Below are 22,565 nucleotides of genomic sequence, written 5' to 3'. Positions count from 1 at the left end.
CGCTTCCTTCTGTTAAGCCCTGTACTGGCTACCACAGCAGTAACTTAAGACAGTGTGCCAGGATGAGCTGTGACATCATCTATTGTCAGTAGTGATGTAATGATGGGTCAGTGTTATCTATATAGAGGACATTGTACAGGGAGGGGGAGGAGATAAGCTGTGACATCATCTATTGTCAGTAGTGATGTAATGATGGGTCAGTGTTATCTATACAGAGGTCATTGTACAGGGAGGGGGAGGAGATAAGCTGTGACATCATCTATTGTCAGTAGTGATGTAATGATGGGTCAGTGTTATCTATATAGAGGTCATTGTACAGGGAGGGGGAGGAGATAAGCTGTGACATCATCTATTGTCAGTAGTGATGTAATGATGGGTCAGTGTTATCTATATAGAGGTCATTGTACAGGGAGGGGGAGGAGATAACCTTTGTCATCATCTATTGTCAGTAGTGATGTAATGATGGGTCAGTGTGATCTATATAGAGGACATTGTACAGGGAGGGGGAGGAGATAAGCTGTGACATCATCTATTGTCAGTAGTGATGTAATGATGGGTCAGTGTTATCTATACAGAGGTCATTGTACAGGGAGGGGGAGGAGATAACCTTTGTCATCATCTATTGTCAGTAGTGATGTAATGATGGGCCAGCTCGGAGCTTGTGACTGGAGACCAAGGTGCTGTGAATCCGATTCCCTCTCCCGTCTCCATAGACTTCTATGCAATCTGATACCTCACTGAGCATCTAACTTTTAGCGAGAGGGAATTCAGCCAGAATAGAGAAAAAGTAGATTAGGATGTATGAAAATTTTGTTGAAAAGTTACTGGGTCACGACCCTTAAAGGGGTCGATAGGACTAAGAAACTTCTTTGCATGATCCAAGGACTTGTATACTCTGAAAAGATGTTTTCTATAGGATGAAATCAGATTGTAAATTCAGATTCTTTACGACCTCCGGTGGTATAGTAAGGGGATTATATATTTATTTTATGTTCGGATATCCATAAATCATGATTCCCCCCCCCCTCCTCCCGCTATACTATTAAGATAAATAAAGCAGATAGGGATCCGCAGATGAAGTCTAATATTTACCACTGATATCTGCTCTTAATTGCATTGTAATTCTCCAGATAATCATCAAAGGGGTTTCAGAGTAATCATTCTTAATTGTAGGGAATGCAGTGGGCGCAGTATCCAGTGCTGCAGCTAGGTGGCAGCAGCGCCCTGCAGAATCACCTCTAGTGTAGACTGGCCTCCTCTATGCAGAGACCCTTCTAGTGGCAGGAGAAGGGTTAACTGTACGTTATCATCTCCTCTTTACTGTCCCCCATGTCCATGAAGCTCATGGAGACTAAGCGATTTGTAGGGCTCCCTGTGTGACTCCTCCATCAACCTGCAGGACTTGCTAATGGGGATGACTTTAAAGATCACTTAGAGCGGTCACCCAGCTTTCCCATGTCCAGACAGATTTACTCATATGAAGTTGGATGATAAACCATGTGCTGTCATTTATTATCACACAGCTTTCCTATGCCCCTGAATGACGGCACTTCCTTGCTATGCAAAATAATCTGAAATTGAGATAAACCTAGCAGTCAGAAGTCTAGAAAAGCTGGGCTGCTGAATGGTGGCCATGTGGGTTATCAACAGAATCAGCACCAGTACTGAATGGGTTTTATGTGGAACACTTGGAAGAGCAGGAACTATTCCTCCTCGGCTCCAGCTTTCTGTTCTATTGGATCCCGATGGAAGAAGCAGCGGCAAAGGTCCTGTATCTTCTGCAGCCCGATCATTTTTCCCTTGAAAAAGGGTCCTGAACAGGGTCTGAAACGTTGCACTTGGGCTAATCCGTTTTTTCACATTTACCTTGGAGTGCGTCTCATTTTTTTCTTCAATAAAAATACAAGTTAGATTTAGAGGCTATCCACTAGACCCCACATTTTACTCCAGTTTTATACAACTTATCACTGACATCCAACTGGTCCGGAAAGTCATGGCCACTGGGTTCACCATCCTCCCTGGATACAAATGTGCCCCATTCTTGTAGTATTAGCCTAGTTGAGGTTGAGCAATGGCTGCCATGTGTGGACCCTCAATGGCTTCTAACTTCATATCCATGCTGCTTGCCCTGACCCTGCATGCACCCCTGACTGCTGCTTGCCCTGACCCTGAATGCACCCCTGACTGCTGCTTGCCCTGACCCTGCATGCACCCCTGACTGCTGCTGGCCCTGACCCTGCATGCACCCCTGACTGCTGCTGGCCCTGACATGTAACCTGACCCTGCATTAATTCCTGACAGCTGCCTGCCCTGATCTATGCCCTGACCTGTACCCTAAACCTGCATGTACTCCTGACTACTGCCTGTCCTCACCTATGCCCTGACCCTGCATGTACCCTGACCCTGCATCTACTCCGAACTGCTGCCTGTTCGGACCTGTGCCCTGACCTTGCATGTAGTCCTGACTGCTGCCTGTCCCGACCTGTGCCCTGACCCTGGATGTATTGCTGGCTGCCCTGACCCTGCATGTACTCCTGACTGCTGCTGGCCCTGACATGTAACTTGACCCTGCATCTATTCCTGACTGCTGCCTGCCCTGATCTATGCCATGACCTGTACCCCAAACCTGCATGTACTCCTGACTGCTGCCTCTCCCGCCCGACCTGTGCCCTGACCCTGCATGTACTCCTGACTGCTTCTGGCCCGACCTGTGCCCTTACCCTGCATGCACTGCTGACTGCTGCAGGCCCTGACCCTGCATGTACTCCTGGCTGCTGCTGGCCCTGACATGTAACCTGACCCTGCATGTACACCTGACTTCTGCCTGTCTCGACTTGTGCCCTAACCCAGCATGTACTCCTGAATGCTGCAGGCCCTGACCCTGCATGTACTCCTGACTGCTGCAGGCCCTGATCTATGCCTTGACCTGTGCCCTGAGCCTGTATTTACTTCTGACTGCTGCCTTCCCTGATCTCGGACTACAGCTGACTACTCACTCGCCCTCCCATCTGATGTCTTTCAGTTATAAGCCAACCATTGCTTACACTGCGACTACTCCTAGAGGTAGAGACCTGGTGATCTCCACGTTTTAAATGCAGACCCATCTATAGGCGTTAGAGGATGAAGTTTATGCAGGCCACTTAGACACTGCCCCTAGAAGTAGCCCAAAGTATCACAACCTGCTACCCCAAAAAAATACAAACTGGTTCCACTAACCCGGCACTTACCCCTCTTCCATATAACACTGTATATTTTATAGGTGGGGGACCCTCCTGGCTGAGATCTCCCCCTGCATCCTTATATTTTTCCTTTACTCCTGCAGCTTAGGGCGAGGGTTATTGTAATAAAATCACTTTTTTTTTTTTTTTACTTAATTCCTTTTGATAGACAAAAATAAAAGAAAAAGAAAGAATTAGAAGACAAATCCTGCAGTAACTTTTGTCTGGGAGACATGTAACAGCCGATCCCCTTTGTGTTCTCTCCTTGTCTGTGTAATGTCGGCCGCCGCGGGATGACAGGGATCTTAAAGGTATATTAAATATATATTACCAGCAACGCGACTTCAAAAGAGCCGGTAATTCCCCTCCTATACGCCGTGTTTAATGTCCGCCGCTGCAGTAATGGCGGCCCAGGGAATATAGGGGCTTCAGGAAGGAATCGCTAATTACTTACATTGCAGATCACAGGCTTCATAATTCAGACTTAAGTCATTAAGGAGAAGCCATTACTGCAGGGATGGGGGGGATGCTGACAGCTCAGCGGGGGGCGCTACATATCCATCCACTCTCATAAATCCCAATACTTTTTCTATTGTTTTTTTGACATATTATTCACCTTGACTCCAGGACCAGATATAAAATCATTATATCCATAATACTCCAATATACTCCACCGTTATGTTATACCGCCATGTCAAACTATTATATTATTATAATTATCAGGTTATGTAATTACCCAGGTTATACCGGCTGTACGTATATCATTGTATACAGGAGATGCCCAGGTTATACCAGCTGTACATATATCATTATATACAGGAGATCCCCAGGTTATACCGGCTGTACATATATCATTATATACAGGAGATGCCCAGGTTATACCGGCTGTACATATATCATTATATACAGGAGATCCCCAGGTTATACCAGCTGTACATATATCACTATATACAGGAGATCCCCAGGTTATACCAGCTGTACATATATCATTATATACAGGAGATCCCCAGGTTATACCGGCTGTACATATATCATTATATACAGGAGATCCCCAGGTTATAGCAGCTGTACATATATCACTATATACAGGAGATCCCCAGGTTATACCGGCTGTACATATATCACTATATACAGGAGATCCCCAGGTTATACCGGCTGTACATATATCATTATATACAGGAGATCCCCAGGTTATACCGGCTGTACATATATCATTATATACAGGAGATCCCCAGGTTATACCAGCTGTACATATATCATTATATACAGGAGATCCCCAGGTTATACCGGCTGTACATATATCATTATATACAGGAGATCCCCAGGTTATACCGGCTGTACATATATCATTATATACAGGAGATCCCCAGGTTATACCAGCTGTACATATATCATTATATACAGGAGATCCCCAGGTTATACCGGCTGTACATATATCATTATATACAGGAGATCCCCAGGTTATACCAGCTGTACATATATCATTATATACAGGAGATCCACAGGTTATACCGGCTGTACATATATCATTATATACAGGAGATCCCCAGGTTATAGCAGCTGTACATATATCACTATATACAGGAGATCCCCAGGTTATACCGGCTGTACATATATCACTATATACAGGAGATCCCCAGGTTATACCGGCTGTACATATATCATTATATACAGGAGATCCCCAGGTTATACCGGCTGTACATATATCATTATATACAGGAGATCCCCAGGTTATACCAGCTGTACATATATCATTATATACAGGAGACCCCCAGGTTATACCGGCTGTACATATATCATTATATACAGGAGACCCCCAGGTTATACCGGCTGTACATATATCATTATATACAGGAGATCCCCAGGTTATACCGGCTGTACATATATCATTATATACAGGAGATCCCCAGGTTATACCGGCTGTACATATATCATTATATACAGGAGATCCCCAGGTTATACCAGCTGTACATATATCATTATATACAGGAGACCCCCAGGTTATACCGGCTGTACATATATCATTATATACAGGAGATCCCCAGGTTATACCAGCTGTACATCTATCATTATATACAGGAGATCCCCAGGTTATACCAGCTGTACATCTATCATTATATACAGGAGATCCCCAGGTTATACCAGCTGTACATCTATCATTATATACAGGAGATCCCCAGGTTATACCAGCTGTACATATATCATTATATACAGGAGATCCCCAGGTTATACCGGCTGTACATATATCATTATATACAGGAGATCCCCAGGTTATACCAGCTGTACATATATCATTATATACAGGAGATCCCCAGGTTATACCAGCTGTACATATATCATTATATACAGGATATCCCCAGGTTATACCGGCTGTACATATATCACTATATTCCCAGGTTATACCAGTTGTACATATATCACTATATTCCCAGGTTATACCAGCATGCTCGATATCCCTATAGACTAGTAAGATGTGGTACTTGGCTTTCGGAAACTTAATTTTCGTCTCTTCCTTCTGATTGGTCATTCCCTTGTAGCGGTTTGCGCTGTGTCCAGCTGGAATGTCTTCCCCTTGTTTATCTGTAAATCCTTTGTTTGGCCGCAGATTGTAGTAAATGGCAGCCGGCGCGGTGTTGCGGTGCCATTGGTTCTATCTGTGAGGACGGAGACGCGTGATAAAGAACGTGTAAATTAAATGTGAGGAGTAGATAACGGGCGACAAATGCCAGCGCGCCCGGGACGATGGCGGATCTGTGTATCTGCATCTCTTTATGGGGGAACAAATATGCAAACTCTGTACGTCACCTGTTTGCGCTGTGTGCGGTAATTTAGCGGGGATCGGGGTCGCGCCCCTATTAGAATAACAGATGATTTGTTAATTTGTTCCGTACACGCGGGAGCGTTCTGCATCCATTCTCACTGATAACATTGTATCCCGCTCCCAGCGCTGCAGTGTAGACAATCGCTTTGCCGTGTTCTCGGCTGCTCAGAATGGGCCTCATTGTTACCGGCAGAGACTAATCCTACGCACCGGCCGCCAATTCTCCGCTGACCGCGCGTCCGCCTGGTTAATTCATGGAGTTAATTCTCCCCTCGCTTGCGTCAATTTCATTCTATACATCACGTTAAAGGGGTCGTGATGCACTTTCTTGCTTTCAGTGAATAGATCTGACGTGTAATTAGCACCTCTGCATCCTCTCTGCTCCATCCGGGCCAGAGACACTTGGGGCCCAGGTACTGGTTCTGCAGCGCCATGGGCAGGCAACTCTGCTCTGTACAATACACGGATTCCTATGTACTGTGCCTTCTATCATTAAGCCATTGACTACCTTCACTGATCAAATCAGCTCGCCTAAATATAACTTAAAGTTAACATTTATGTATGATGTTAGGAGCAGCAGGACTGTGAAATATGGATTTATTTTCCATGATTGTAGCCTTTTCAAGTGCACTGGAGGTGTGTCCTCACACTGCTGTGCTCTGTGCTCTCTGCAGCTAGTGTTCTGGTCCCTGGAGAGATGTGTAATCAGATCTTTGTGTATTTTGGTAGTAGCAGCAGGACTGTGATGTATGGATTTATATTCATGTATTGTAGCTTCTCCAAGTAGACTGGACGTGTCCTCACACTGCTGTGCTCTGTGCCTTTGCAGGCAGTGTTATGTATTGTCCCTAGAGAAATATGTAATCAGACCTTTGTTCATGTTGTAAGTAGCAGCAGGACTGTGAAATATGGATTTATATACAAGGATTGTAGCTTCTTCAAGTGCTCGGGGGGCGTGTCCTCACACTGTCGTCCTCTGTGCAAACAATGTTATGTATTGTCCCTGTAGTGATGTGTAATCAGACTTTTGTGTATGCTGTTAGTAGCAGCAGGACTGTGGATTTACGTTCCAGGATTGTAGCTTTTTTTCAAGTGGTAGTGTGTCCTCACTCTTCTGTGCTCTGCGTTACACCATAGTCTTTCCCCTCTGTTTGGAGTAATCTTGAAGTGTGTGTGGGGAGTGTGAGCACACACCATCCCAGTCAGGAGAAGCTACAATTCTGGAATATATATCCATATATCACAGTCCTGCTGCTACTAACAACATACAGAAGATATCACAACACTTCTCTCCAGGGACGGGCCCGGCTGTTGTGGGCGGACGAGCCCGTCTAAATCCTGAATCTGCCGGTTACAGGGTATGGGGTAGCGCTCGGAGCCTCTCTGTAGGCACTCAGGCCGTCGCCTCAGTACAGAGTTTGGCAAACCTGACTCAAGGCCTCATGTAGTCTCAATAACGGAGCAGGGAGGAAGTTGCAGCTTGAATTGCCATGTTGGTAAGTTTGTAGTAAATATGTGGGTTTTATTTGTAGTTTGGGCACCCGGTCTGAAAGGTTCACCAGCACTGGCCTAGGGGATGCTACACATGAAATCCTCCCGCTCTGTACATTACCCTGACGTGGCCATTGAGTTACCATTGGGTTACTGCAGATTTGGTTTCTCCAGCTCTTTTGTAACTTTTTCCCCGTCATTCTAGTTTTTGCGTCTCCCATTAGTAATATAACGCCTCGCCAGCCCCCTCCGCACTTAATTAACAATCAGGATTGGATGTCGGCCCTCGCTTTTTGAGAGTAAATCAAGCTTCTGAGCGAGATCATTGAAACTCAATTAAATGGCAAGACATTTCTTCAGAGCGGGGTTAACAAGTTAATTACATTTTAATCAGAGAAATATTGGGCACCTGCCCCGTCCTTATCTCCCGAGTTATCGGCACCTGAGTTACTGTACAGTCGAGAGCGGGAGGCGGATTAATAAAAAAACAACCCACAATCCGTGTGTTAACGAGCGCAATCACCGCCGTCCTTTGTTATAAGTTAATGCACAGTCACATGACCAGTGCAGATACCGTCTGTCATTCCTGCGGTGGCCAGTGGGGGCAGCGTGTCATTGTCAGATGAAGATATCGCTGCTTTATACTGCTGCTCCTCGTCATGTGAATGTAAATATAATAAGCCTGATATCCATGTGTCCCGGATACTGAGACATTGGGCTTTCATTTTATTTCTTTTCTTTTTTTTTTTGTTTTTGGGGTAAGATCAAGCTGACGGTCCTTATATTGTTCAGTTTAGTCGGTAGGAGAGGAGGATAGTAATAATAATAATCTTTATATAGGGCCATCATATTCCGCGGGGCTTTACAAATCATAGGGGACATATACAAGTAAAATACAGGCGGTCCCCTGCTTAAGAACACCCGACTTACAGACGACCCCTAGCTACAAATGGACGTCTGGGTGTTGATAATTTCCTGTACTTTAGCATGCGTTTTTGACCAGTTACAATTAATTGGTCAAACCTGTCAAGAAAACCGATACGTTTTTTCATGGACTGCTTAAAAACGGGCCAAAAACGTGTTCAAAATGCCACATGTGCCATCACCCTATGGCTACAATGATCAGCTGTAACAGTTATCACAGGTCTCTGTAATGAAGCTTTATTGTTACTCCTGGTTCTTATGACAATCCAACATTTTTAAAATCCGATTGTCACAGAGCCCCCCCCCCCCCAAAAAAAAAATTGTCTGTGGTTACAATTATAAAAAATATACAGTTCCTACTTGCGTACAAACTCAACTTAAGAACAAACCTACAGAAGGTATCTTGTACGTAACCCGGGGACTGTCTGTACTACATTACAGAGTACAAGCAGTCATGTGGAATAATATGCTACTTATTGTTCTGGATATTTTTTCTGTCTTCCTTCAGTATACGCCTGTGGCGGCCAGCTGTGGCTGTGGTGGCACGGGTTTATCCTCGCTGTGGTGGCACGGGTTCATCCTCGCTGTGGTGGCACGGGTTCATCCTCGCTGTGGTGGCACGGGTTCATCCTCGCTGTGGTGGCGCGGGTTCATCCTCGCTGTGGTGGCGCGGGTTCATCCTCGCTGTGGTGGCGCCGGCCCGTCGTTCTCGCTGTGGTGGCGCCGGCCCGTCGTTCTCGCTGTGGTGGCGCCGGCCCGTCGTTCTCGCTGTGGTGGCGCCGGCCCGTCGTTCTCGCTGTGGCGGCGCCGGCCCGTCGTTCTCGCTGTGGCGGCGCCGGCCCGTCGTTCTCGCTGTGGCGGCGCCGGCCCGTCGTTCTCGCTGTGGCGGCGCCGGCCCGTCGTTCTCGCTGTGGCGGCGCCGGCCCGTCGTTCTCGCTGTGGTGGCGCCGGCCCTTCGTTCTCGCTGTGGTGGCGCCGGCCCGTCGTTCTCGCTGTGGCGGGGTTATCGGCCCTTCTTCCCCGCTGTGGCGGGGTTATCGGCCCTTCTTCCCCGCTGTGGCGGCGTTATCGGCCCTTCGTCCCCGCTGTGGAGGCGTTATCGGCCCTTCGTCCTCACTGTGGCGGCGCGGGTTTATCCTCACTGTGGCGGCGCGGGTTTATCCTCACTGTGGCGGCGCCCTTCGTCCTCGCTGCGGCGGCGTTATCGGCCCTTCGTCCTCGCTGCGGCGGCGTTATCGGCCCTTCGTCCTCGCTGCGGCGGCGTTATCGGCCCTTCGTCCTCGCTGCGGCGGCGTTATCGGCCCTTCGTCCTCGCTGCGGCGGCGTTATCGGCCCTTCGTCCTCGCTGCGGCGGCGTTATCGGCCCTTCGTCCTCGCTGCGGCGGCGTTATCGGCCCTTCGTCCTCGCTGCGGCGGCGTTATCGGCCCTTCGTCCTCGCTGCGGCGGCGTTATCGGCCCTTCGTCCTCGTTGCGGCGGCGTTATCGGCCCTTCGTCCTCGCTGCGGCGGCGTTATCGGCCCTTCGTCCTCGCTGCGGCGGCGTTATCGGCCCTTCGTCCTCGCTGCGGCGGCGTTAGCGGCCCTTCGTCCTCGCTGCGGCGGCGTTAGCGGCCCTTCGTCCTCGCTGCGGCGGCGTTATCGGCCCTTCGTCCTCGCTGCGGCGGCGTTATCGGCCCTTCGTCCTCGCTGCGGCGGCGTTATCGGCCCTTCGTCCTCGCTGCGGCGGCGTTTGCTTCCCCTGCACACGTTGTATATATCCCCTCTGCCGGTATTATTACCGCCCTGTAGTACTCTGCAGCATCTGTTCTGCTGTACGTCATCCTGCTTCCTAATGCGCTTGAGGGTTTCTTGTGTCCTGATATCAGACTTCATGTCTTCCATGTTATCGGGATTATGGTCAGTAATCAGGTGAAGCTCTGCTCCCGCTATATACCCACAACCATTGACCTTTTCACCATTAGAGGGCGCTATCTTCTCCATCGCACACCACCCCCAGCTACCACCTATTCTACAATGAATAAAGAGCAATAACAAAGTCTTAACAAGCAAACTCCAAAACTTTTCTACCCCCCCCCCCTCCCCCCATTCTTTACATCTGCCACAATCTTGGCGGGGGGAAGAAAGTTGGCTGGAGAAGCTCTTAAAGCCGTATAGAGAAACTGCCTGGAATTACAAGCCTCCTCGCGGCTTCAGAAACGCACACAAAGCTCCAGTCGACAGCACAAACTGACAACTAGGACTAAAAATGTTGACAATTTTTTGATTTGCCAGCCCCGGCTTATGTATGGGAGACATTAACTATTTATAAAATGCATTATGAATCGAGCGCCTTCAAGCCGCCGCGGCTTCTGTGACATTTCCTTTCCAGCAGAAATCATCCGCTTGCATTTTGGTCTAAGTACAAATTTATATACAGCTGATAGTTATGAAGTGCGATCCTCGCGCCGCCCCCTCCTCCTCCGTTTCTCTTAATTATCCGCCTCAGATGGCTTGTTTGGGCTGTCAGCCAGTTTGATTAGTAAAATTGAGCAGGTTGGAGGCTCCTCGGATCCACCAAGAAACTTCTTTACCTGTAGAAGGAGAGATAATGGGATTTTTTTTTTTTTTCCCAGGGATCGGGTTTTTTTTCCCATTTTTCTAGTTTTTTCTCCAGAGTCATTGAAATGCACATTAGTTTTGACCTTGTGCTCTCGTGTCTGTAACATAAAGACGCACGGCAGCTCGCGGCGCATTGTCCTGCCGCTCTAGGTGTGTAATAGCGAGGACGCGGTCCCGTATATGTCACTAGTCATGTCTGATCACCGCTATTGTCTGCAGTCACAAACGCTTTCACATTACTGAAATAAACTGGAATGAATTAACGCGTTTGGGGGTCTTGTAGTCACGCGGTATTTAACCCCTTCTAGTACAAGTCTGAACGCTCAGAATCTTCTATACATGAATTCTTCCGTCCAGGAATACGATTCACTCTGTTGATGCCGTCATATTTGCGGCAATGGACAAATCTCTGCCCCCGTAGATCATCCATAACCTGTTAGAAGTGTCCAATATATGCCGCCATTACATCTCGCTCCTTCCACGGCTACAGCAGATGTCAGCACAGGACTCCTGCGTAAAGGGTTATTGTTGTGAAGTTGGCAGGAACAGTCGTCTTTCTGATTGTTAGGAAACACATTGTAACAATCGTGCTGTGTAAATACGCTGCAGCAGTAGACTATTCATCAGTGACTGAAGGCGATGTGTTACTGTATATAGATATATACATGAGATACCCGGCACACCGACACACATGGAATAGTCACAGGTATCAAGTGTGAAGAAGCTGGCAGAACCGCTATCCATTCACTAGGTACAAGAAGATTTATTCCATTTCTCAGTCTACAGGAAGACGAGGCTAAACTCGTGTAAACTGTGTCCATGTAGATGGATGCACATATGGATATACATTAAGAGAAACACAGTGTGAAGGCAATAGGGGGTCCGACAAACCCCACCAATGTTAGCAGGAATCAATGGATAAAGCAGCACTCCAAAAAGAGATGGAATAAAAATCTTCACTTTATCTTTATGGATATACATTATATGTCCATGTAGATGGATGCACATATGGACATACATTACTATGTGGCCATGTAGACTGATGCACATATGGACATACATTACTGTGTCCATGTAGACTGATGCACATATGGATATACATTACTATGTGTCCATGTAGATGGATGCACATATGGATATACATTACTATGTGTCCATGTAGATGGATGCATATATGGATATACATTACTATGTGTCCATGTAGACTGATGCACATATGGATATACATTACTATGTGTCCATGTATACTGATGCACAAATGGACATACATTACTATGTGTCCATGTAGATGGATGCACATATGGATATACATTATATGTCCATGTATACTGATGCACATATGGACATACATTACTATGTGTCCATGTAGATGGATGCACATATGGATATACATTACTATGTGGCCATGTAGACTGATGCACATATGGACATACATTACTATGTGTCCATGTAGATGGATGCACATATGGATATACATTACTATGTGTCCATGTATACTGATGCACATATGGATATACATTACTATGTGTCCATGTATACTGATGCACATATGGATATACATTACTATGTGTCCATGTATACTGATGCACAAATGGACATACATTACTATGTGTCCATGTAGACTGATGCACATATGGCTATACATTACTATGTGTCCATGTAGATGGATGCACATATGGATATACATTACTATGTGTCCATGTAGACTGATGCACATATGGATATACATCACTATGTGTCCATGTAGATGGATGCACATATGGATATACATTACTATGTGTCCATGTAGATGGATGCATATATGGATATACATTACTATGTGTCCATGTAGACTGATGCACATATGGATATACATTACTATGTGTCCATGTATACTGATGCACAAATGGACATACATTACTATGTGTCCATGTAGATGGATGCACATATGGATATACATTATATGTCCATGTATACTGATGCACATATGGACATACATTACTATGTGTCCATGTAGATGGATGCACATATGGATATACATTACTATGTGTCCATGTATACTGATGCACATATGGATATACATTACTATGTGTCCATGTATACTGATGCACATATGGATATACATTACTATGTGTCCATGTATACTGATGCACAAATGGACATACATTACTATGTGTCCATGTAGACTGATGCACATATGGCTATACATTACTATGTGTCCATGTAGATGGATGCACATATGGATATACATTACTATGTGTCCATGTAGACTGATGCACATATGGATATACATCACTATGTGTCCATGTAGACTGGTGCACATATGGCTATACATTACTATGTGGCCACATAGACTAATGCATATGTAGACACTGTGTGTCCATGGAGACATGGCATTTTTAACCCGTTTTTGATCCGTTTTTAAGCGGTCCGTTCAAAAACGCATGCGGTTTTTGAAATTGCAACCATTTTTGACCAGTTTTAATTAAGATAATTGGTAAAACCTGTCAAAAACGGATGCCTTTTTACAAATCGGACTGCTTAAAAACGGACCAAAAACGATTTCAAAACTCTTTGTGTGGCAACGCCCTACGAGGCTTCTGGCATTGTCTATTGGTCAGGAGCAACACAGGCCTTGTAGCCCATGTCCTGTATACATCTTTGTGTGCCGGCTCTCCAGCAGCATCCACTCCACACCTTTTCCTTCCACTCTTTCCATTAATATGCTGTGACACAGCGCTCTGTGAACAGCTTCATTAGCAATGACCTTTTGGGGCTCAGTAACTGCCTTGTGGACATCTGTCAAGTCAGCGGTCTTCCCCATGATTGTGTCGCCTACTGAACCAGACTAAGGCTGGCGGCACACGTGGCGACCGGTTTTATCAATTATCTTAATTAAAATAAGTAAAAAACGGATGCCTTTTCGAAAAACCCATGCGTTTTCTGACAGACTGCTTAATAGCGGCCCAAAAACGGGTTCAGAACGCCACGTAACAATAAAATGTATACAAATTACATACCAGATGGGCTCCGTAGGTTTGTGCTCAAGTTGAATTTGTCTGTAGGTTGGAACTGTTATATTTTCGAAGTGTTACTTTGTACAAAGTAATTTTTTGTTCCTGTGATAAAAAGATTTTTAAAATTTTGAGCAGTCATGGAACAAGGTTTATCAATAAAGCTTCATTGTAGATACCAGATCATTGCAGGTTTGGCGAAAGCTCACTAAGCATCCAGAGAGCTTCACCAGAGGTCACAGTGGGCAAAGAGGTCTGTTTGTAACTAGGAGTCATCTGTAAGTCGGGTGTCCTTAAGTCGGAACCTATATATGCTATACAGTATATACTCGAGTATAAGCCGACCCGAGTATAAGCCGAGACCCCTAATTTTAACACAAAAAACTGGGAAAACCTATTGACTCGAGTATAAGCCGAGGGTGGGAAATGCATTGGTCAATGCCTCCCCAGTATATTGCCAGCAAGACCCCTGTAGTATATAGCCTGCCAGACCCTGTAGTGAATAGCCTGCCTGCCCCCTGTAGTATACAGCCTGCCCAGCCCCTGTAGTATATAGTCTGCCCAGTCTTTCTCTGATGCTCTGGTGCCGCTTCGGGTCCTTCGGTCCTTTTCTGATTCTTCTGCTCCTCTTTGGGTCTTCGCGCTTTGCCAACACAGAGAATCACGTCAGCTGCTTGCCGACGTCCTTGTTTGTTAGACGCCGGTATCGTGAGGGGACCCGAAGAGGAGCGGAAGAATCAGAAAAGGACCAAAGCACTCGAGGAGGCGCTGGAGGATCAAAACAAGCATAGGACCTACAGGTGACGTCTGAAAGGCGAGTTTTGACTATTTTTTTCCTGGACTCGAGTATAAGCCGAGATAGGGTTTTTGAGAACAAATTTTGTGCTGAAAAACTAGGCTTATAGTCGAGTGTATATATATACATGCCGCCCCTGACTTAAGGACACCCGACTTCCATATGACTCCCTCTGGTTCCTGGTTTGACTTTTCAACATTATTCTGGACCTCTATTTCATTGATCTTCTGACTAATATGTTACATGTTCAGAGGGGGCGCGCTGTGAGAAGACCCTAAATAACCACCCATACACCTATATCTGTACATCTGACTGTACATCTCAGGCCTCCTCACAGGCTGTAACTACAAAGCTCAATATCTCTCAGCAGGTTTTCTTTCTGCCTCCTCATCCTCCTTATTTTTTTGGGGAGGGGGCTCAGCCAGTTCCTCCTGTCAGTGACCGATGTCAGTGAACGCTGTACTCGTGGCGCCCCTTTAATTCCATTTGCGAGGCCTCTCAGACTCCATTCACTCTCCATAGCAGAGCTATTATCTTTATTGTGGAGGCGCTCGCTCCGCTGATTACCTTTCATTGACCCGGGAATGCCGCTATAATTTCTCCGTACCCTTTGATGTTGGAGAAATTGAAAAAAAAATGAAATGGAGAGCGATAATTGAGGAGTCGCTGCCAATTTGTTCGCTTTTTGGAGGAAAGGCAGAAAACAAAAACAATCTCCATATGATCCTCTGCATACTGCCGCGTGCGTTAGCCTCCCATCGTGATGAGATGAATAATTAAAGACGCCTCTGATTCTGCTGCTGCTACTGGAAGGGCTGATAGCCTTTAATACCGGCGCTGCCGCTCATGGTGGGGACATACACGGCACTGTCCCTTTAAACGATTCCTGCAGAAATGTAACATGTATGTGCCAGGGAATATTGTCCCAGTACATCCAGAACCTAATCATATCCTAAAATTTGTCTTCTTGTTACTCCAAACCAGTGTTTGACCTCTACAGGTTCCTGCATTATAGTCGTCACAGATCATGTAGTAGATGTGTCCTGCAGTCCTATGTAACACCACAGATAACACAGTGATATCTCTCTGAGTACAGATCATGTAGTAGATGTGTCCTGCAGTCCTATGTAACACCACAGATAACACAGTGATATCTCTCTTAGTACAGATCATGTAGTAGATGTGTCCTGCAGTCCTATGTAACACCACAGATAACACAGTGATATCTCTCTTAGTACAGATCATGTAGTAGATGTGTCCTGCAGTCCTATGTAACACCACAGATAACACAGTGATATCCCTGAGTACAGATTATGTAGTAGATGTGACCTGCAGTCCTATGTAACACCACAGATAACACAGTGATATCCCTGAGTACAGATTATGTGGTGGATGTGTCCTGCAGTCCTATGTAACACAACAGGTAACACGGTGATATCCCTGAGTACAGAGCATGTAGTAGATGTGTCCTGCAGTCCTATGTAACACCACAGGCAACACAGTGATATCTCTTTTAGTACAGATCATGTAGTAGATGTGTTCTGCAGTCCTATGTAACTAGCATTGTAGCTAGGATCTGTTCTCTGGGGTTGTGTCCTCACACTGCTGTTCTCTCCGCCCAGAACTCCTACAACCTGCTCCTCTGAGTAAAAGCTAAAGCAGTCTCCAGGTTAAATACTATAGCAGTCACTCAGTGAAGGTCTGTTCAGTTAAATGCAGAGAGCACAGCAGTGTGAGGACACACCCCAGTGCACTCGGAGAAACAACAATTCTGTATCCATATATCACAGTCCTGCTGCTACTAACAACATAAGCAGCTGAATGATTACACATCTCTCCAAGGACAATACCTGACACCTGGTGCGGTCTGTATGGTCACACCTGGTGCGGTCTGTATGGTCACACCTGGTGCGGTCTGTATGGTCACACCTGCCGCGGTCTGTATGGTCACACCTGCCGCGGTCTGTATGGTCACACCTGCCGCGGTCTGTATGGTCACACCTGCCGCGGTCTGTATGGTCACACCTGCCGCGGTCTGTATGGTCACACCTGCCGCGGTCTGTATGGTCACACCTGCCGCGGTCTGTATGGTCACACCTGCCGCGGTCTGTATGGTCACACCTGCCGCGGTCTGTATGGTCACACCTGCCGCGGTCTGTATGGTCACACCTGCCGCGGTCTGTATGGTCACACCTGCCGCGGTCTGTATGGTCACACCTGCCGCGGTCTGTATGGTCACACCTGCCGCGGTCTGTATGGTCACACCTGCCGCGGTCTGTATGGTCACACCTGCCGCGGTCTGTATGGTCACACATGCTGTCACGTTCCCTTTAAATAGGGGAACAGAATGACCTGATTTGAGACTGGTAAGAGTTGTGCTGTTCTGAGTGTCCCCCACAAGGTTCCCAGCTCTCGTTACTCCTCTCATCCCGCCCCACGTGGTCCCTCATTCCCGCCGCCTATTAATCTTGCGGTATAGAGCTCGGCGGTGAGTAATTATGGGGATATTGCTGCACACTCCATTTTATTTAGTGTAATTACAGACAAGGGAGAGATAAAAACCTGCTTTCTAATAGTCCATTTTGTAAGATCTTGGCCAGCAGCATCTATGTGATGTGTGGGGGGCAGACATGACACCGCCGCTCACATACCACCGCTCCCCCGACAGGTAAGCCTCCTATACTGTATTGCATACATCATACAGTGCTGTATAGTGAGGAGGCAGTATGGAGGCGCTGGACATGGCTGTTTAGGGAGGAGGCAGTATGGAGGCGCTGGACATGGCTGTATAATGAGTGGGCAGTATGGAGGCGCTGGACATGGCTGTTTAGGGAGGAGGCAGTATGGAGGTGCTGGACATGGCTGTATAGTGAGGGGCAGTATGGAGGCGCTGGACATGGCTGTATAGTGAGGGGGCAGTATGGAGGCGCTGGACATGGCTGTATAGTGAGGGGGCAGTATGGAGGCGCTGGACATGGCTGTATAGTTAGGGGGCAGTATGGAGGCGCTGGACATGGCTGTATAGTGAGGGGGCAGTATGGAGGCGCTGGACATGGCTGTATAGTGAGGAGGCAGTATGGAGGCGCTGGACATGGCTGTATAGTGAGGGGCAGTATGGAGGCGCTGGACATGGCTGTATAGTGAGGAGGCAGTATGGAGGCGCTGGACATGACTGTATAGTGAGGGGGCAGTATGGAGGCGCTGGACATGGCTGTATAGTGAGGGGGCAGTATGGAGGTGCTGGACATGGCTGTATAGTGAGGGGGCAGTATGGAGGCGCTGGACATGGCTGTATAGTGAGGGGGCAGTATGGAGGCGCTGGACATGGCTGTATAGTGAGGAGGCAGTATGGAGGCGCTGGACATTGCTGTATAGTGAGGAGGCAGTATGGAGGCGCTGGACATGGCTGTATAGTGAGGGGCAGTATGGAGGCGCTGGACATGGCTGTATAGTGAGGGGGCAGTATGGAGGCGCTGGACATGGCTGTATAGTGAGGGGGCAGTATGAAGGCGCTGGACATGGCTGTATAGTGAGGAGCAGTATGGAGGTGCTGGACATGGCTGTATAGTGAGTGGGCAGTATGGAGGCGCTGGACATGGCTGTATAGTGAGGGGCAGTATGGAGGCGCTGGACATGGCTGTATAGTGAGTGGGCAGTATGGAGGCGCTGGACATGGCTGTATAGTGAGGAGGCAGTATGGAGGCGCTGGACATGGCTGTATAGTGAGGGGGCAGTATGGAGGTGCTGGACATGGCTGTATAGTGAGTGGGCAGTATGGAGGCGCTGGACATGGCTGTATAGTGAGGAGGCAGTATGGAGGTGCTGGACATGGCTGTATAGTGAGTGGGCAGTATGGAGGCGCTGGACATGGCTGTATAGTGAGGAGGCAGTATGGAGGCGCTGGACATGGCTGTATAGTGAGGAGGCAGTATGGAGGTGCTGGACATGGCTGTATAGTGAGTGGGCAGTATGGAGGCGCTGGACATGGCTGTATAGTGAGGAGGCAGTATGGAGGTGCTGGACATGGCTGTATAGTGAGTGGGCAGTATGGAGGCGCTGGACATGGCTGTATAGTGAGGGGGCAGTATGGAGGCGCTGGACATGGCTGTATAGTGAGGGGGCAGTATGGAGGCGCTGGACATGGCTGTATAGTGAGGGGGCAGTATGGAGGCGCTGGACATGGCTGTATAGTGAGGCACGAGGTGAATATTCGGTGTCTGCGGCTTTGAACAATCTTCCTGGCAGCAGTTGCAGGACTTGCAGGCAGAGCTGTGACTATGGCGTCCGTCTGTAGCACCAGATCCTCCTGCTGTTTTTGGCGGCACATAAATGGCGCAGCTCCTCGCAGGCGCAGTCCCTCCAGGTTGTATCCGATGGGCGTCCATTAGGGGGCCCTCCAGGGTCAGAGACTCCCGGCTCCTCTTCACATAGAACTCTAAGATTTATTTTCCTAAGACTTAAATCTATTTTCTTCCTGTTTTGTTTTGCAGAAAAGGTCACGGATCGCCTACAGCGACGAGGTGCGGGGGGAGCTTCTGGGGGACGATGGCAGCTCCTCGGAGAGCCAGGTAGGATGCTAATCTAGTGGGGGGGGGGGGGGGGAGGAAGGCCCACAACCCCCATCATCTCAACTCATGTGGAAGTGATGTTATTTAATGCAAAGCTCCATAACCCCTTGTGTGGTATTAACCCTTCAGCGCCTGCAGCTGATTATTGCACCCCCATCCCATCTGTTCTGTGTATTTTGGGCTCACCCCCTAGGACACAGTGTGATGAAGAAGACCACCGCTCCGTCCTGTGTCTATTTTAAAAAAGAGAGATCTAATACCCCCCAAACACTCTTTGATATCATAATTAAATCAACTCGGGCCGAGGCCCCCAACCACTCGGTGCTCCAGGATCAACGGGGGCGAGAGGCGCAGAGAATGGGCTTTACTTCCAGGCCCCCGTGTCCTGCCTGTGATCACAGCCTGACATGTACATGAGAGCAGGCGCACCCCAGCACACCCCCAACGAGCAGGAAAGACCATTGTTTATTTTCTCTGTTTATCATATTTTATTTTTACTATTTATTTCCCTGATATTCTTCCCGATCCGACAGTATTGTCAGACTAAGGGCTCATTCACATGGATGTATGGAGGACGTAAAGATCGCTACGGCCGGGCGGGCACACGTTCTGTAGCCTAATGGCGGGATATGAGAGCACGAGACTAACAACAAATAATACAATAATAATACAAAATATCAATAATGAGTGAAATACTAATATTCTTAGTTTATAATTGGTATCAATTATTATTTTTATTACTTTTGTTTCCATTTAGATTCAGTGAAGCTACTTTAGATTGATGTCCTCATCACCCCTGTAGTATCTCACCATCAGTATCCTCAGCACTGTACAGTACAGCCCCATCACCCCTGTAGTATCATCACCATCAGTATCCCCAGCACTGTACAGCACAGCCCCATCACCCCTGTAGTATCATCACCATCAGTATCCCCAGCACTGTACAGCACAGCCCCATCACCCCTGTAGTATCATCACCATCAGTATCCCCAGCACTGTACAGCACAGCCCCATCACCCCTATAGTATCATCACCATCAGTATCCCCAGCACTGTACAGTACAGCCCCATCACCCCTGTAGTATCATCACCATCAGTATCCCCAGCACTGTACAGCACAGCCCCATCACCCCTGTAGTATCATCACCATCAGTATCCCCAGCACTGTACAGCACAGCCCCATCACCCCTGTAGTATCATCACCATCAGTATCCCCAGCACTGTACAGCACAGCCCCATCACCCCTGTAGTATCATCACCATCAGTATCCCCAGCACTGTACAGCACAGCCCCATCACCCCTATAGTATCATCACCATCAGTATCCCCAGCACTGTACAGCACAGCCCCATCACCCCTGTAGTATCATCACCATCAGTATCCTCAGCACTGTACAGTACAGCCCCATCACCCCTGTAGTATCATCACCATCAGTATCCCCAGCACTGTACAGCACAGCCCCATCACCCCTGTAGTATCATCACCATCAGTATCCCCAGCACTGTACAGCACAGCCCCATCACCCCTGTAGTATCATCACCATCAGTATCCCCAGCACTGTACAGCACAGCCCCATCACCCCTATAGTATCATCACCATCAGTATCCCCAGCACTGTACAGCACAGCCCCATCACCCCCTGTAGTATCATCACCATCAGTATCCCCAGCACTGTACAGCACAGCCCCATCACCCTTATAGTATCATCACCATCAGTATCCCCAGCACTGTACAGCACAGCCCCATCACCCCTGTAGTATCACCATCAGTATCCCCAGCACTGTACAGCACAGCCCCATCACCCCCTGTAGTATCATCACCATCAGTATCCCCGGCACTGTACAGCACAGCCCCATCACCCCTGTAGTATCATCACCATCAGTATCCCCAGCACTGTACAGCACAGCCCCATCACCCCTGTAGTATCATCACCATCAGTATCCCCAGCACTGTACAGCACAGCCCCATCACCCCTGTAGTATCATCACCATCAGTATCCCCAGCACTGTACAGCACAGCCCCATCACCCCTATAGTATCATCACCATCAGTATCCCCAGCACTGTACAGCACAGCCCCATCACCCCCTGTAGTATCATCACCATCAGTATCCCCAGCACTGTACAGCACAGCCCCATCACCCCTGTAGTATCATCACCATCAGTATCCCCAGCACTGTACAGCACAGCCCCATCACCCCTGTAGTATCATCACCATCAGTATCCCCAGCACTGTACAGCACAGCCCCATCACCCCTGTAGTATCATCACCATCAGTATCCCCAGCACTGTACAGCACAGCCCCATCACCCCTATAGTATCATCACCATCAGTATCCCCAGCACTGTACAGCACAGCCCCATCACCCCCTGTAGTATCATCACCATCAGTATCCCCAGCACTGTACAGCACAGCCCCATCACCCTTATAGTATCATCACCATCAGTATCCCCAGCACTGTACAGCACAGCACCATCACCCCTGTAGTATCCCCAGCACTGTACAGCACAGCCCCATCACCCCCTGTAGTATCATCACCATCAGTATCCCCGGCACTGTACAGCACAGCCCCATCACCCCTGTAGTATCATCACCATCAGTATCCCCAGCACTGTACAGCACAGCCCCATCACCCCTGTAGTATCATCACCATCAGTATCCCCAGCACTGTACAGCACAGCCCCATCACCCCTATAGTATCATCACCATCAGTATCCCCAGCACTGTACAGCACAGCCCCATCACCCCTGTAGTATCATCACCATCAGTATCCCCAGCACTGTACAGCACAGCCCCATCACCCCTATAGTATCATCACCATCAGTATCCCCAGCACTGTACAGCACAGCCCCATCACCCCTGTAGTATCATCACCATCAGTATCCCCAGCACTGTACAGCACAGCCCCATCACCCCTATAGTATCGTCACCATCAGTATCCCCAGCACTGTACAGCACAGCCCCATCACCCCTATAGTATCATCGCCATCAGTATCCCCAGCACTGTACAGCACAGCCCCATCACCCCTGTAGTATCATAACCATCAGTATCCCCAGCACTGTACAGTACAGCCCCATCACCCCTGTAGTATCATCGCCATCAGTATCCCCAGCACTGTACAGCACAGCCCCATCACCCCTGTAGTATCATAACCATCAGT

The 22,565-nt window shown here is 47.9% G+C and overlaps 1 protein-coding gene across 4 annotated transcripts in view; it reads left to right on the top strand.

The window, feature by feature from the left end:
- VTI1A (vesicle transport through interaction with t-SNAREs 1A) overlaps positions 1-22,565 on the top strand; it is a 226,960-nt gene that overhangs the window by 22,544 nt on the left and 181,851 nt on the right. For all 4 annotated transcript variants that reach the window (XM_072129290.1, XM_072129288.1, XM_072129289.1 and 1 more), the window contains exon 4: positions 19,332-19,409. In XM_072129290.1, coding sequence (XP_071985391.1) covers positions 19,332-19,409 — 78 coding nt within the window. The remainder of the gene's footprint in view (positions 1-19,331; positions 19,410-22,565) is intronic.

This window comes from Engystomops pustulosus, chromosome 11, assembly GCF_040894005.1.
Source record: "Engystomops pustulosus chromosome 11, aEngPut4.maternal, whole genome shotgun sequence".
In the NCBI taxonomy this organism is placed as follows: Eukaryota; Metazoa; Chordata; class Amphibia; order Anura; family Leptodactylidae; genus Engystomops; species Engystomops pustulosus.
This window is presented reverse-complemented; position numbering and strand designations above follow the sequence as displayed.